This window comes from Anoplopoma fimbria, chromosome 11 (genome assembly GCF_027596085.1).
Source record: "Anoplopoma fimbria isolate UVic2021 breed Golden Eagle Sablefish chromosome 11, Afim_UVic_2022, whole genome shotgun sequence".
Taxonomy (NCBI): domain Eukaryota; kingdom Metazoa; phylum Chordata; class Actinopteri; order Perciformes; family Anoplopomatidae; genus Anoplopoma; species Anoplopoma fimbria.
In genome coordinates this window covers 7,011,019-7,027,376 of record NC_072459.1, presented here as the reverse complement: position 1 = coordinate 7,027,376, position 16,358 = coordinate 7,011,019, and the positions used below count along the sequence as shown (strand labels likewise).

At 39.3% G+C, this 16,358-nt stretch overlaps 1 protein-coding gene across 1 annotated transcript in view; it reads right to left on the bottom strand.

The window, feature by feature from the left end:
• Positions 1-15,013, bottom strand: part of radil2a (Ras association and DIL domains 2a) — a 29,277-nt gene extending 14,264 nt beyond the window's left edge. Inside the window, exons 1-9 of the mRNA XM_054607131.1 lie at positions 14,833-15,013; positions 13,486-13,815; positions 12,800-13,035; positions 8,748-9,076; positions 5,519-6,214; positions 5,328-5,365; positions 4,209-4,378; positions 3,996-4,108; positions 384-603 (exon numbers count right to left, since the gene is read on the bottom strand). Coding sequence (XP_054463106.1) covers positions 384-603; positions 3,996-4,108; positions 4,209-4,378; positions 5,328-5,365; positions 5,519-6,214; positions 8,748-9,076; positions 12,800-13,035; positions 13,486-13,815; positions 14,833-14,960 — 2,260 coding nt within the window. The 5' untranslated portion in view covers positions 14,961-15,013. The remainder of the gene's footprint in view (positions 1-383; positions 604-3,995; positions 4,109-4,208; positions 4,379-5,327; positions 5,366-5,518; positions 6,215-8,747; positions 9,077-12,799; positions 13,036-13,485; positions 13,816-14,832) is intronic.
• Between the last annotated feature and the right edge of the window lie 1,345 nt (positions 15,014-16,358).

Sequence of the window (16,358 nt, the reverse complement as noted above, 5' to 3'; positions counted from 1 at the left end):
TGCAGGTCGTTCGATCATAAACCAAGGTCAGAGAAATGTACATTTTGAGCTGATGATGGCGCTAAATGCAAACATAAAGTTCATCCAGAGGGGAACATGAATGTTTGTAGAAAAATGTATGGCAATCAATAAAATATTTGTAAGGAAAAAATTAACTTATAACCACAAATGTTAACCTCAGGGTGGCATTAAAGTTAAAGTCAGAGGATCACCAAAGTCCGTAGGATTCATCCTCTCGGAAACACAAATGTTTGTACAAAATGACATGTTAATCCATCCCCAAGTTGTTGACTAATTTCATGTGAGGCAAAGCGGTGGCTGAAGCAAAAGTTAAAACAGGTCAAACTAGTTTCTTAATGCGGTAAAGTGAGCTGAGGTCTCACCTCTCTCCATGAGAGCGTTGAACAGTGATGCGTTGATGAAGAAGAGCAGGTAGGCACAGAGTTGTAACGAGATGTCCGGATGGACCTGGAAGGCTGTGAGAAGCTTCAGCGCCTCCTTCAGAACCTCCAGGATGCCGCTAAGTCCGTCGGGAATACGCAGCTGACCGCCCTCTGAGAACGGGTTCCCGTCCAGCAGACCGGGCAAAGCTGAATACATACTCTGTGGAGAGAGATGAAGACAGTTTACTTCTCTGATGTGTTCAGGTGTTGCACTGAACGCTGTACAAAGTACTGGAAAACCACTGCTAATGCACCATTTGGGATCCACCATTCCTAATTATATGAAATGCAGTGTAATAAAGTTAGTTGGAAAATGATGTTCTTTTTTTTGTCTTTTCTTGTTTAGTACACAGGAGGGCATTCACGCAGCGCTCAGGATACATGGCAGGGCAGCTTGAGTTTCATAACACAAAAGGCCAGCTGAAGGAAATTAAAAGCACTATCTGACAATTACTCGACAATGAGAGTCATTTTAGAGACTAAAAACTGTCCCAGAACAAAGATTAAAACGAGCATTAAAACAAAGAGCACACCAGAAAATTATGATATAACATCCTGGTAGATTTAAAATCTGTTCTTTTACATTTACAAACCATTTCCATATCAATTTTAAGACTAGGGCTGTACTGAATGAGGCTTCTACTAAGCCTTAGTATGATGGCAATCGAAGCTTGATTTGTAAACTTTAAAAATCAAGCTTCGATTGCCATCATATTTTATGATGTCTTCACCCTAAAAAAAAGGCAAATTAGATTGCTGCTCGAGTGCCCCATTAGTACAGGTTTGAGCCTCCCATTGTGTCTGGCAAGTGGGAGTATTGACAGCAGTGAAAATGTTGTTTTTGAAAGGCTAAACGCCAACAAATATGCATTAAAGCAGAATACTTTGATAGATAAAAACAATTGAAAATTATTTAATCTATCTTCTTTCAATAAACTTTGACTTTTAAAATGGTAAGACTTTCACACAAATACAAATAATGGAGGAACAAGACAGTAAACTGCAAACAAAGCAGAATCGTCTTGCAAGCTGTTTTATTGTACTCTCACACAGATACGGCTCTTATCTTTACTCCTTCTTCTGACACAGTTCTGCCATTGTTTTTACAGGCTATGACTTCACCTGTTAGGTACACACACACACACACACACACACACACACACACACACACACACACACACACACACACACACACACACACACACACACACACTCACACACCATGACTAAGATAATGACCTCAGACAAACTGAATAGGCCATAAAGACTACAATAACCCTGCATACCTGAGGCACCAGGTCAGCTGATAGCTTACAACGCTGCTCAACAAATCTTTAGGTGCTGATCGGTTATCATGGAGACTGACAGTAGTTGATTGAGGATTTTTACAAACTGTTGATATTGTTAAAAACATATCTGGATGCTTTTACATTTTCTGTACATCTGTATATAAATAGCACATAAATATAGATTTTCCCCACATTTTTTCTTTCTTTTTGTTCTACTTAGCGCTCAACTTGTGTTGTAAATTACAGCAGAATTATTGCCCTCTTGGCAAAGTGTTAATCATATTATATTTTTTAACACTTAGCCAGAAGAAAAAGCAGAAGAAGTGTTGAAATAATGTCTGTACATTATGAACGTTGAGTCAAATTTCACAGGAAATCAACACAAAAACAGTTTTCTCCACCCTTCTTTTCCCCTGTTGGGTGTTTCTGATGACAGTTTGTCTTCCTCTGCAGGAAACAGATCCTCATTTTCTCTCCACTGTAAAATAATGTATCTACTGAGAAATTGCAATGCATGTTACTGCTTAAAACAAAGCTGGTACTACTCATTTAACAAGCCTCAAAAGTGGAGATAAACGTGGTGGAAACTGAAGAAGCTACCTTTGAAAAAGCCAATTAAAAAAAACTCCTCGGCTACATTTCCTTTAGCCTGAAAAGCATAAACTGTACAGTAAAAGGACATTTTTTTCAGTGCAGGCTGTTGAAATGAGTATTCAAAACAACAGCACAGACTGTTCCTGCTTCCTTCCCTCCCTTCCTCAAACAGTCTCTGTGCAGGGTGGGGGTGTTTCTACTGACTCTGTTGCTGTGATGTTAACTGGATCCTGCATAAACCAGACAGCCTTTAATAAGCATCTTTAACATGGGAAAGCCACATAAATATAGTCTGGGAGTGTCCTGTCGCGCCATAAAACAGGAGCGTTGAGTTGCTGACTGTCACAAAGATAAATTCAGACGCACACTAAGATGCATGTCAACACTTTGAAAAGGTTTTTATTGGGATGTGTGTCCAGATTTAAGTTTTTAAGGCATTAGAGTTGTATAAACCATCTCTGTCCCCTGTGGAGTGCCCCAAAGCTCTATCTTAGGCCCCACTTTATTGTTTTCTTATATGTTTGTTTATTTGTTTTTTGAGAAAATTCAACATCCCTTCTCATTGTTAAGATTACAACGGAACTGTACTTCCCTTGAAATGAAGTGAAACAAATTATCTTCCGTTTCTTTTAGTTGTTTTGGGGATGCCAAACACTGTATCACCAACAATTTGCATCAACTAAATAACAGTAAGGATAGCGATTGTTATTATCGAACCTCAAAATGTCTCTTGTCTTCAAATCTCTGTACAAATGACTTGAGTCTAGGTCTCAATTTAAAAATGTATGAACAAATGATTTCTCTCTTTAGTTTTAACCTTTTCCACTTCAAGTCAATAGCAAAAACATATCTTTTATAAACATGGAGACTATCTTACATACTTTTATTATTTCATGTCTTATTTAGCCTGCCTGTAGCTGATTCAAAATGCAGCTTGAATGAGCTTTCTCCACTGCTGCTCCCAGATTGTGGAACAGTTTACCTTCACTGTCAGATTTATCTCATCTATTGCTCCCTTTAAATCGTTGCCAAAGACCCACCTTCATACAATTTGTTTGAACGATTTGTGTCCCGCTAATTATCATTATAACAATGAAGTTGTTTTAATATTGTGTTACAGTAATCTAATCTTTTTATTTTTGCTTTTTCTACTTAATTTTTTCTGTAAAGCACTTTTGATCATCACCTATTGTTTTTGAATTTGCTCTATACATAAATTTGACTTGACTTAACTTTCAACAGTTCAGTAATGCAACGCCAAGACTCAAAAAAGCCTTCAGCTGTTCATACAGTGGTTCTCACCCAATCAGCCATTCTGGGGTTGTTATTCAACAAACCAGTGAAATCAGTGTAACCTTGGGAACAAGATTTCCTTTTTGTTTGTATTCCAGTTGGTGGAAAGAAACCCTGCTCACTATCTCACAGGCCTTTCCTGACTGAGAGTGCCAGACAAAGTTGGTGTTTCCATTCTGTTATTGTGTTTTCTATCTGGGATATTCTCAATGAAAACAGAATTTGGTGTTTACACAGTCCAAATTTCCTGCTTCACATGTGACCGACGCTTAGGTTTTACAGGTCAAAAGGATGTGAAACACGCTGAGGTCACCAGTTGAGTGTGTGGTTGTGCTGTGTGTTAAATAATGTAGTATCTTAATGTTTGGCAGTGCACCTTTGTTAGATAGTAGACAGACTGCTGGAAGGTGAACATGATGATTTCCTCCAGGACTGTCATGGCTTCCTCACAAGCTGTACGAGTGGAGGACATCTCAGAGTCCAACAGACCTGACAACACACACAAACATATTTAAAAAACTCGTACTACACACTCTAACAGCTGTGACACATATAATGAAGTCAAAGGCCACGCTGTGTTGTTGTGCACCTTTGTCCTCCTGGTCCTGCCTCCAGGGCAGAAGCTGAGGGACATCATGCTGGATGAAGTGCAGCAGTTCGATGGAGTTGGCCATCCACAGGAGCAGAGGCTGCAGGCCTGGGATCAGCTCCTCCATGCTGAGCAGCTGAAGACGATCGGGCTGTCCGTCACTGGAGCTCCTGATGTACAAAAACACAGAGAAAAAAACACAGACATTAGTGCTGAACCAAGTCTTAAAAAATCATAGCTTTTACTGCAAAAAATATTTTAAAAATCGCGGACAGACACAGAGGTGCTATCTTGTCTGTTTGTTGAACAGACAAGATAGCATGAGACAGTGAAGATGAACATTTTATAGTTTCCTCCATTCCTCCATTCCCAAAAGTGGATTCTATTTATCCTTAAGTACTGTCCTAGTTTGAACTTCCTCATATATTTCTGCAAATCAGCAAAAAATACTGTACAAACTGTCAAAAAGACTGAGCAACAACTTTCCAATTCTCCTGATGAAGTGTTGTTACAGCTCAGTCAAATGGTCTCTCCCGTTAGCTTTTTTGTGCTGAAATGATTGGTTGATGAATCGATAAGTTAATGGGCTGAAAGTTGATCAACAACAGTTATTGTTCAGCTCATTTATCCAGATTCTAGATGTAAGGATCTGCTGCTTTTCTCAGTTCTATATGATAGTAAACGGACTACTTCTACACTGTTTTTTGGACAAAACAAAGCTTTGATATGTTCATCAACAATAATAATTAATAGGTTATTTAATTATTAGTTGCACTTCTGTTGAAGGTCTATTGGGTTTAACTTTGATAACTTAACATCTGAGTTAGACAAAGTGTAAGCAGTGACTCTTGATGATAAAGCAAGAAGTCATTGTGCTCATGAGAAAACGTATTTCTTAGAGAAGAGACTGTGGGAAAATCCCTCTTTGCACAACCTGCATTTAAAGAAAAACCTCATTGTTTCCTGGAGGAGCAAATAGTTGTAAAATCAGACTTTAACTCCTCTTTTATTCAAACAGTAAAACTGGCGGTGTTGTAAATTATTGCGGGCAGCAGCTGCTGCTCTTCTCTCTGTGGCAGCTCATTGTCATGTATTTCTGGAGACACTTTGTTTACTCACGTTTCTGGCTGGATCACTGCAAGTTCCTTTGTCTTCTCCTAAGAAGAAGAAGAACACATAAGAAAATTATTTAATTTCTTGTCCCCAGGAAGGCGGGACACTCTTAAGTTTGAGTCCTGCACACTTATTAACACATTTGAGGTTCTCTGGCACTAAAGATGAATTATCTGAAGTGAGAGTTTCATCCTTACCCACATAACGAGCTGGATCTGTGCGGCTATCCGGAGCAGCAGCTGTCTGAAGTGTGTCAACTCGAACGTGGAGGCCGAGTGCTGGATGCAGAGGCTCAGCAGGAAAGCAGGCGTCAGCTTTGGTTCATTCCCGCTGGGATCCACCATATCCAGAACCTCCTGCAGGACTCGCTCCTCCTGCTCCAGCTCATAGCTCACCAAAGCCTCTGTGCCTTCCAGGTCCCTCCAACGAGGTGGTGAAGGCCTCCTCCGGTGCCGTTTCATGGCGACTGAGGAGCCACATGATGAACAAGAGGACGATGTCTTTCCATCAGAGTTCGGGCAGAGCGTGGTCATCCATGGAGGGGTTTGCAGGGATCCTAATGTGCTGGTAGGATCCTTAAACATGAACAGGTAGTGTTTCCCCAAGCCAACCAAGTCCCCCGGTTTCAGTTCCACTTCCTCTTTAAGGAGTAAACCATTTCTGGTCACAGGGGCACCGTGGAGGGGTTTCAGCATTGTCAATGTCTTTCTGAGGTCCCCTGTGGAGGTCGGGATGTTTGAGTCCAGGCGTCTGACACAGCAGTGTTGAGGCAACACATCAGGAGCAAAGAGAAGGATGTCGACCTTTAACCTCTCCTCGTCTTCTCCGTTGTAGTGCTCCCTGCAGCAGCCAAAGATGGTGGTGGTTCCACTCATCAGGTAGATGACAAAATCCTTCAAAAGAAAGTTTTTTGTTTAATTCAGGGCTGAAAAACAAGTTTTTTTCATTCCATTTATCGTCTGGTTTATAAAATGTAAGAAATTGGTGAAAAAGACGTTCACAACTTCCTATTTTCTGTCTTTAAATGTCTTGTTTTGTCCTATCAACAGTCCAAACCACAAAGATCTTCAGTTTATAGTCACATAAGACAAAGAAAAGCAGCAAATTCTCACAACAGAGAAGCTGAACCTGCTGCAGGTAATGTTTGGTGCTTGTGCTTTAAAGGGATAGTTCAGATGTTTGAAGTGTGGTTGAACAAGGTACTTATCAATAGTCTGTGTATTATCTACTGTAGATGGAGGTCGGCACGCCCCAAGTGTACGCTGTATATAAAATATTTATATTTTCCCTGCTTTAGCTTGCCATCAGACTGCCATTTCCGACAAGGGAGCCATTATCTATGCTCTCTTCAAAGCTACCAGACTCCTTTGACAAAAAACTTTTACTTTGCAGAACACAGGAGTTGCTGGTTTAACGCTGCCTCAAAAGGTTGGTTTGTTTGTGGTATTGTGTGACTTTGCAGTTTTAAAGGATTAGTTTGGATTCACCAAAGTCAAATAATAACACAAACAAACTAACCTATCAAGGCAAAATAACAAACAATGGAGCAACAACCCCGTGTTCTTCAAGGTAAAATTACAGTTTTTGTCTGAGGAGTCTCGTGGCTTTGAAGAGAGCATAGATAACGGCTTCAGTTCCCCGTCGGAAATGGCTGTCTGACTACGAATAAGTACCAAAAACAACCCCACATCAAAAAAATGTGTCTTTAAATTGCTTGATTTGTTCAACCAACAGTCCAAAAGTCAGAGATAATTATTCTACAGACATAACTTATTCTACTTATTCTACTTCACTAAATGAGGAATTGATTATAAATATAGATGGTTTCTGTTCACGCATCAGCTCTGTTTTAATCCCATACTCTTGATGTGAAACCTTTTTCACAGTGACAGTCAACATGCAGGACAGGATTTGATCCTCTTGTGTAACATTTTGGAAACGAACCAGCAGTGTGCGTGTGAACAGCAGCATGATCAGCCTGATTCCAACGAGACAGGAAAGGAAGGGATTAAGAGCGAGACGTCAGTGATGTCCGTGACGTTGGGGGTCACCACATTAAGCCTATTAGTGATGATACGGTATCATCTGTGCTGGTAACAGTAAATGTGGAGGTAGAGCAGCTACGCTGAGGAAAAGGATGTAGAAGTTTCATGATCTGACAACAGATATTAAGTCCAGTTTCCATACTTGATTAGGTACACCTGCACAATCTCAAGCAATCCAATAATACTAGCTGCATTTATGATGCCTAAAAAAGATCTGTTTTTGATATAATTACATGTTAACAACATGTTAAAAACACACGTCTTTAAAGGTCTAATTTAGTGTTCATTTTTGTCTTGTGTTAAATGTTTTCGTTAGTTTTTATCATCTTTAGTCAATCTCATCCTCTTAAGTCTGGGCTTTTCAGTCTTTACTATTTATTAGTTTTGTTCAATGAAAAAACTTTAACTGCAGTAAGTAACGAAAAGTCCTTCTGACTGGTCATTGTGAGCTGCCACTGTACAGAGCTTAATGTTCCTAGGAATGGACCTGCTTAACAACCAACCACAGCCTGGTTAACTGGGGAAAATGAGCTAAACGAAGTGATTCATACTGACATCAACTGGGACGTGCGCTGGAGGAGATGTTTTTTTGTTTACCAACTGAGGCAGAGCTTATAACGCTGGTCTAGTATGCAGGTGTGTAGATAGTATGTATTCTAAGAGCAGCGTCTCTGTAGTTTATCCTCCTCTACAGTGTTTCTTTAATCAGGGTTATCTCCTGGTTGTAAATGTCCTGAGCAAGTTTCCTTCTGACTGTGTGGGGAACACTTTGTCTTTTTGTTGGGACATGATGACTCGTCACTTCTAAACCTTCAACACACCTCATGAGCCAAAACCACAGTGTTTACATCCTCTCTTGCCTCCACATGACTCTCTGACGCTGAGGTTCTTAGCGTAAAACGTTCAATCCAACACTCTCATGTCTCTTTTAAGCTTGTGTTTGGCCTCCGCCTGCCAACACACTGCCAGGAGACATTTTAATCTGAAGATAGATCAGAGATTCATTTGAACGTGTTGCGTGTCATGACATTAAACTTTATTATTGCAATAATTAAAAGCGCTGTCTTTGGTTGACAGTGAGGGTTCTTCTTCAAATCCTTTTTTAGTATCTGTCAATGCATTTGTCCAGAATAACTGACCTTCTGCAGGAGAATTTATTGAATACTTAAACCTGCTGTTTGTTGTTGGACGATAGAGCGAGAATGAGACAGTGATTTAATCTCTACTCATACACACAATAACCAGCTGTCTTTTTCAAAATAATTCATTTATGATTCAAAAAGTTTACTGATTAATTTGATAATAATACATCAATGTTTAAATGTTGCATTATCGCGTTAGCTAATAAATAACCAGCAGCCCTTCCCTCCCCGTCACTGACCTGTCGGTGGCTGAAGCCCTGCAGCAGGAGGAAGTACGGGAAATCGAAGGGTGGGTGAATGGAGTACTGGGTGGTGTTGTCGTCGCTGCTTTCTGTCTCCTCCTTCTCCATGCCGAGACGCAGCACCTCCTTGTCGGCCTCGGCCTCTGGATCCTCTCTGAGCGCGCTCTGTTGGGCCCGGCTGGCCTCCTTCCCCATCGAAGACAGATCCATCTCGCTCAGACTCCTCCAGATCCCGAGTCCGTCCACATCCTCGCCGCTGCCGTCCACAAACAGCGAGGTCACTCTGGAGCGGCTCTTCTGCAGCTTACGAGCCTGAGCGTTGATGCCTGGATCGACAAGAAGACAAGGGTGTTCAACATAAACTGTACATGTTTGATTGAAAATATAAAAAACACTCTGTTGCATGTTCATGATGATACAGTGCACAACAGCTGATGTCTGGAAAGCACAGGAAAGACCAAATATAGTCAGGGATTTAGACAGAATATAGTAAACATAGATGATTTCTGTTGATTTCCACTTCAAGTGCAGGTAAGATTACTATTTTTTCAAAAGGTTATTGTCACTTATTGTCAAGGTTATATTTTACCTTCCAAACTAACAAACAAATTTCTTCGCAAAGTAATTAGTCATAATAAGTCTCTTATGTTTTCTGTTGCTAAAGAGATCATTCATGTTGTTTGGAAGATACAAACACAAACATTGATTGAATAGCTTTACAAAAATAACTTGATCTTTCATCACCAAATACGATGCAGATATTCCTTTTGCAACCAGAAGATTTCAGGGAATTATCTTTTGAGATCTTAATTGAGTAAGATGAAAGATATAAGATAAGTCTTCTTTGATCCCAAGAGGGCAAATTCAGTTGTTGCAGCAGCACAAGAACATAAATAAATACAGATAAAAAGATAAACTCGAAAATAAATAATTATAGAGGTATTTAAAACTAAAATAAGAATATAAGCAAAAATAGAAACTATAAAAGAGCAATTAAATTCAAACTTACAAGGCAAAAGTGACAGTGGTGTCACGTGATTAGTAGAGTCAGAAAGTCACAGCACATTAACAGCATCAGAATAACATATGATATGATTAAAGTAATGATAGTTAGTGTCTGTCTGTATTAGTATAGACATATAATATAGTATGAGACATAACATATGGAGTGATATGTAGTAGTATAGTATAACATAGAGTATAGTAAAGTAGAGCATGAATACATTTAAAATGAACCTCTTACATTGTCATAGGTGAATAAAGAATGTATTTTTGTTGCATATATAGGACCGTGTATCTCTATCTAGAGCTTATATGTCACTATAGTTGACATATAACAGAAGAAGCCCAACAATTAGATTAAATCATGTTTTAAAGTAAAAACCTATTAACACATCACCAAATAAAACTGAACAATGACAAAAAATCCCCCCTGAAATCGCGCTGGTCAATCAAACTACAAAACAAAGTTTTACTGCACTGGCATTGATTCAAATGAAACACAAGCAGAAAGGAAAGAGAGGAAATGTGCGGGGAAAGTGAGATGTGACTGCCACCTCTATCTGATACCAGCAGCCGCTCCGTCGGCCTGACGTAACACAAACACTATTCAACTCATTCGGAGCCATTAAGCGCCGAGGAATGTCCACCGAGCCCCGGCTTCACGGCCGGCAGCTCTGCCGCTCTTATCAGCTGTGGAAGTGGGTGTTTCTCCACATTGTCCAGCAGCAGTGTGACGGACCAGGCTCAGCGCCTAAAACACTCGCACTGTAGCGTTGTAGGTCAGTGGGTGAACTAGGGTTTAACTGATATTGACCAATAGTCATTTTTATGAAGTGGAATATAAGATGTCAATGTTTACTCTTCTCATGGTGGGAAACCATTTCAAACACCATTATATGAAACTTAAACTCATATATCAAAACCCAGACTAATTTATTCAAAGTCTCAACATTTTGGGAATTCATTTGTTTCATATCCACGAGTTATATGACTTATACTCTTATACTCTTACTCCTGGTAAATAAGAAACCTGCAGCTGGTTAGCTTAGCTTAGCATATAAACTTTAAACAGGGGGAAACAGCTAGCCTGGCTTCGTCGAAAAATGTAAGAAATTCCACCTGCCAGCACCTCTAAAGCTCAATAATTAACATATTAAAAATGGATATTTTACTGTTTCCTGGACAGAAAATAATAACCGGTGGTGTGTCCACCGGTTGGCAAAGAAATATTCCAGCACATGTAAGTCCTTGTTAAACAACGAATTGCTGATTTTACATTTGTGTTTTTGTACAGATTAAACACACAAGAAAACGTGTTGATTAGTAAGGTTAAGAGCCTCTGGACAGAGCCAGGCAAGCTGTTTCCATTCATTATGCTAAGCTAAGCTAACTAGCTGCTGGTTGTAGCTTCATATTTACTATACAGATGTAAGGAGTGGTATAAATTGTCTCATCTCACACTCAGAAAGAAACTAAATAAAAATGTTTATCAGATTGTCAAACTATCCCTTTAAAACTCAACATATAAACCAGGCTAGTAAAATTAATTTAGGTTGTTAAGTTGAGCCATACTGTACCACCTATTTAAAAACAGAAGGATACAGTAGGTGTTTATGCACAATATAACGTCTTCTTCTACGTCTACATTTATTCAAGGTTGCCTTTAATTCAAAACATTTTAAATTATGTGTTTTAGGAACATGAAACATCAGCAAACTCTGGATCAACTGTGTTTGAACTAATGTCTGTATAAATAAAATAGCTTAAACAAATAATCAGTTAAATGCAGAATTAACTGTGCAAAATAGTGCCAAGAATAACACTTATTTAAAAGCCAGACTATTGGTCCAACACAGAGAAAAGTCAACAGGGCTGCTCAGTCCCCAGTGAGCAGGAAGTGAGCTCTGATAGGAAGAATAACACAGCAGTGAGTGGTCACTTTCTGAGCGCTCCAGGCTCAGTAGGAAGAGCCGAACGGAGCCTCCATGTTTCACGGGGCCCTGATGGGCCCTTGCAATAAAACAAAGATAAGAGTGGGGCCGAGACCGACCTCCTCTATTCCTTACTGCAGCTTTTGTTTTCCTCCTGACCTCTCTTACATGCCTGACCATCTCCGCCATTCTAGCTGGTGATAAGCCGGACAATGAAGGCTGTTAGCGGCAATAAGAGACAAGGATAAAGGCTCCCCCATGCCACCACAACAGAGACTGAGTGATTGATTACCCAGGCGTGAGGACGTTAGGGTCACTGAGTTGTCCTGAAAACAGTTAGATGTATGCTGTTTAACCCCTCTGAACCCCAAAACCTGCCAAAATCTGTAAAACAAACTTCATTATCTGTCAGAAAAAGCAACCAAAACGAAGCTTGAATCCGGATATTTCATCAAAAACATTTTACGCCGTTTCATTTAAAATCTCGCCCCAAATAAACCGTTTGCTTTAACCAGATCCTGCAAGAAACATTAAATTCTGTGCTTATCAGCACAACAAGGAAGCCATGATTGACTTGTCTGAGACCAACAGTCACGTGACAAAAAATCTGTGAAACTTCGACTGAACTGCAGGCTGCTGAACACAGAGCATCGAGGAGAAGACAGTAAACGTTGTAAATAAAGGTTGTAAAAGTGTTAATAGCTCAATATAAATATATAGCACATGGAGCCTCCATTTTTTCCAACATTGATAACCCTTCTTGGCACTTGGAAAACTTTTGGATGTATATATTTCAGTGTTTTCCAATTAGTTTTTATAAATTATGAAAGAAATTCAACTTTTTAATGATTTATGTCAATGAACTGTTTTACTGCACAAAAGCCCTTTTTGAGATATTTTTCCTTCCAGCCATGACTGTGTTGTTTCCATAGAAGTGCAGGACTTATATATTGCAGTGAAAATCAATGCCACATAGAGTAAAATGTGACGGGAGCAAAAAACGCCCTGAAACTTTCTGGGGTTCAGACGGTTAATGAGATTAGGCATGATCTTTGGTCTCTGAAGAAGACGAGGGACATCAGCTAAAGCTATGAAGCTGTTGGTCGACGTGTTTACCTGCTGTGACGGTGTCTCTGTCCTTTAAACTCTGCTCTTCAACGCTCACTCTCAGCTGGATTTCGAAACGTCTGGAGAAGCCTTCCTTTGGTTTCCAGAGTGACTGCAGCATGAGGGGCTTCTCGTTGCCTCCCACCACCCGGAAACATTCTCTCTTCCACTGGTTGTCTGCGCCCGTCTGGCCGATCACATCGCAGAGCACGTAGTCGTTGGCGTCTTCTTTCTCCAGGCAGTACCTGAACAACGAAGGGGGACAAGAGGACCACAGGGGGGATGTTAAACCCTCTGAGACTGTTTTTAGGCCAGTTAAACGATTGATTCAACAACCTGAAGATTACAATCACTTTTTTAGACTTGCTTAATAAGTAAAGTGCACTGCTGTAGGGATGGAAATGTCGCTCCACCACTTTGGTCCAGACTGAAATATCTTAACAACTATCAAACTGATAGGTATGAAAATTGGTACAAACATTTATTTGCTCCTCAGGATGAATTAACGTTAATGTGATGATTATCTGACTTTTCTCTCCAGCGACATCATCAGGTCATAATTTAATTTCGTCCAATGCAAAACTGTACTTTGTGCAATTTTACATATCTGGTCATTGTTCAATTGATCCTGAATTGTTTTTCCAGAGTTAAATCTCCAAGCTCCAATTTTAAAACGTCAACTCAACATATCTCACCTCTCCAAGGCCTCCTTCACCAGTTCCTTTGCACTGGACTGAGTGGTGGCCAGCACGCTCTTATAGTTGGTCCCCTGACAGATGTCGCTGCCAAAGATCTTCAGGATGCCGGGGACAGACATTTGACTGGATAGCTCTGCCGGGTCGTCTGCAGCCTGGAGGTCACCGGCCAGGGTACCGCTGCCCGGCACCTGGCCGCGGCGCCCACTGTTGGGGCTGTAGTTGAAAACAGTTGAGAGCCTGTTGTTGTGGCGGCGGATTTTGCTCTTGGCCGGCTGCCGAACACCGACGCTCTCTGTGGAGCGGACGGTGATATCCGAGTTATTGGACCTGATGAGATGACAAACACTGTTAGGTGGCCAACCTCATATATGCGTGCTTGAGTAATCAGCCAGTCCCCACCTATAAATGACTATTTTATATCCAAACAGATCGGATCCTTTCATAGTGTGTGACTGTACCCAGTGAATTATGGGTAAATTAAAAGGCGGCCTTCAATCTGATCATCATAACGTATCACAAACACAAACTGATACAGAAATAAGTTACTGTTTTTCCGGTACTTTTTCATTTATATGTAACAATTTTTCCACTTAACACTGTAATACATATCACATGTGTTTTATACTACTTGAAATATTAAAATAGGCACAAAATATGTATGTAATAGGTCAAGAAATGGTTTTAGCAAGTAAACTGGGCTTATATTCAAAACATGTGATTCAAGACCAAAAGAAAGAGACTAATGAATTATATAAAAACCTGCAGGTTTGTAATGCAATAATGGTATAAAACCAGTAAAGAAAGACAATGCATACGCTTAAAAACTACTTTTATATAACTTTTCTATTGGGTGCTTCTATGGTGACATTAAAGGCAGTCAAAAATCTATTCATTTTCCAAATGGAAAGCTTGTGATCACACATTATATACCACAGATACGTGTTTACTATTGTATTTTCTAACAACTATGACTATGTATAAACAGATAATGAATGACAATACCAACACCACATCACCATCATCCACTCTTGGGCAAAGATGGAAGATGTATTCAGATACTTTTATCAAGTAAAAGTAGCAATGATACAGTATAAAAACAATCTGTTCAATCAAAAGTCCTCAATCAAACCCCAAAAGTAAAAGTACAAAAATGTTTATATTATTAATATTTATATAAATATTATATTATATCATAGGATTATAATTATTGATGCATTCATGTGTTTATCACTTGAATCTATAAAAAATCTTCATAATTTATTAGTACCTTATGCATTTGTTAATGTGTATAGAGTGTGTATGCTAAATAAGGAGGTCTTAATGGTAACTTAAATCAAGACTTACTGGACAGATCCATTGCTGGGTTTCCTCCCCAGTTTGGCCAGTCGCTTCTTCGGAGAGCGGATCAGTAAACCCACTGGAAAGTTGAGGGCTTGTTTATTTACGTGGCTGCTTCTCTCCTCCGAAATCATTATTGTTTTAGAAGAAGCAGAGACATTTCCTCACATCATTTGTCCGCTTTCTGACTGGAACCGGCTGGAAGACGAGTCGAGAAACCAGCCCCGGGTCCGTTATAACAACCGTGGTATCCGTTCACTGTCCTGCCGGTGCGCCTGGACCGGACTGAATGAGGAGAGACGCGGCTGCTTGGGACGCCAGCCTACTGCAGGTGACGTCACCGCGGCGTCATGAGCAGGGTGTTAGTGAGGGAGGCGTGACAAATCACACACACATGCACTCACATGTACACACTGGGGACCCACGACTGAACGACGTCTTTGTGGGGTCCTACTTTTGTTTTTATCATTTAAATATGAAACTGGGTGAAATAGGAACATAATATGACAGTACATAAAGTACAACTAAGTAACTAGGTATATTTACCCAAGTACAATTATACTGTGCAATAGAATAGTTATAATAGTTTCTGTCTGTATATATAATATTTAAGTTACTGTGGATTCTTTACTGTTTTTTACTTATTTATAATTTTAATCACTTACTTTTGATCTTGTTTGCATCCTCTATGCTGCTGTAATCCTGTAAATTTCCCCGCTGAAGGACTAATAAAGGATTATCTTATTTTATCTTATCTTATCTTACTTGGATTTTTTAAATCTTCTATGAAGATGATTTATTGCCATTGCATGTTTAACACAACGGAATTTGGTTTGGCAGCAATCCACTCCACATAGCAGTAAATATAACATAAAAAATGATTAATAATCCTAAACAGTAAATACATGGCGCATAACATTATAAAAAACAAAATACCATACATGCATATGTAACATACTGTGAACTGTTGCATTTCAGAATCAGAAACAGTTTTTTTCTCAAGAAGATATGCACATATAAGGAACTTTTGTTGGTGTATTGGTGCATAATGATAAATTCTGTGCAAAAGTCAAGAGACATAATTTAAAATTTTTAAAAATGAAGATAGAAAATATGAAAAAATATAAGAAATACGCTGTGTTACTGTCTGGCAGTTGAATCTGTAAAAGTGTATCACATTTTTTTAAGATTATCATATATAATAAAAACCTGTGAAACCTTGGCGAAAGTATAAGAAATTGTTGCATGATGGATATCTAGGTTTCTTTTTTTATTTGGTTGTAGTTTCTTTTTTAATAGTGTTAATTTTTCATCATCCTGTTATCAAAAATTAAATAAGTTGCATGCACAGAGATCACATGATGCAAAAATAAAAGGAAAAACTACATGATACACAATACTGTTTAATATGTTTATCTTCTACATATATATAACCTTATACAACTGTGTACAGTCCTTTAAAAGACAATAAACCAAAGGCTTCAGTCTTCCAGCTGAGGCTCATTTGCACAGTAATAGCTCCATCTAGTGGA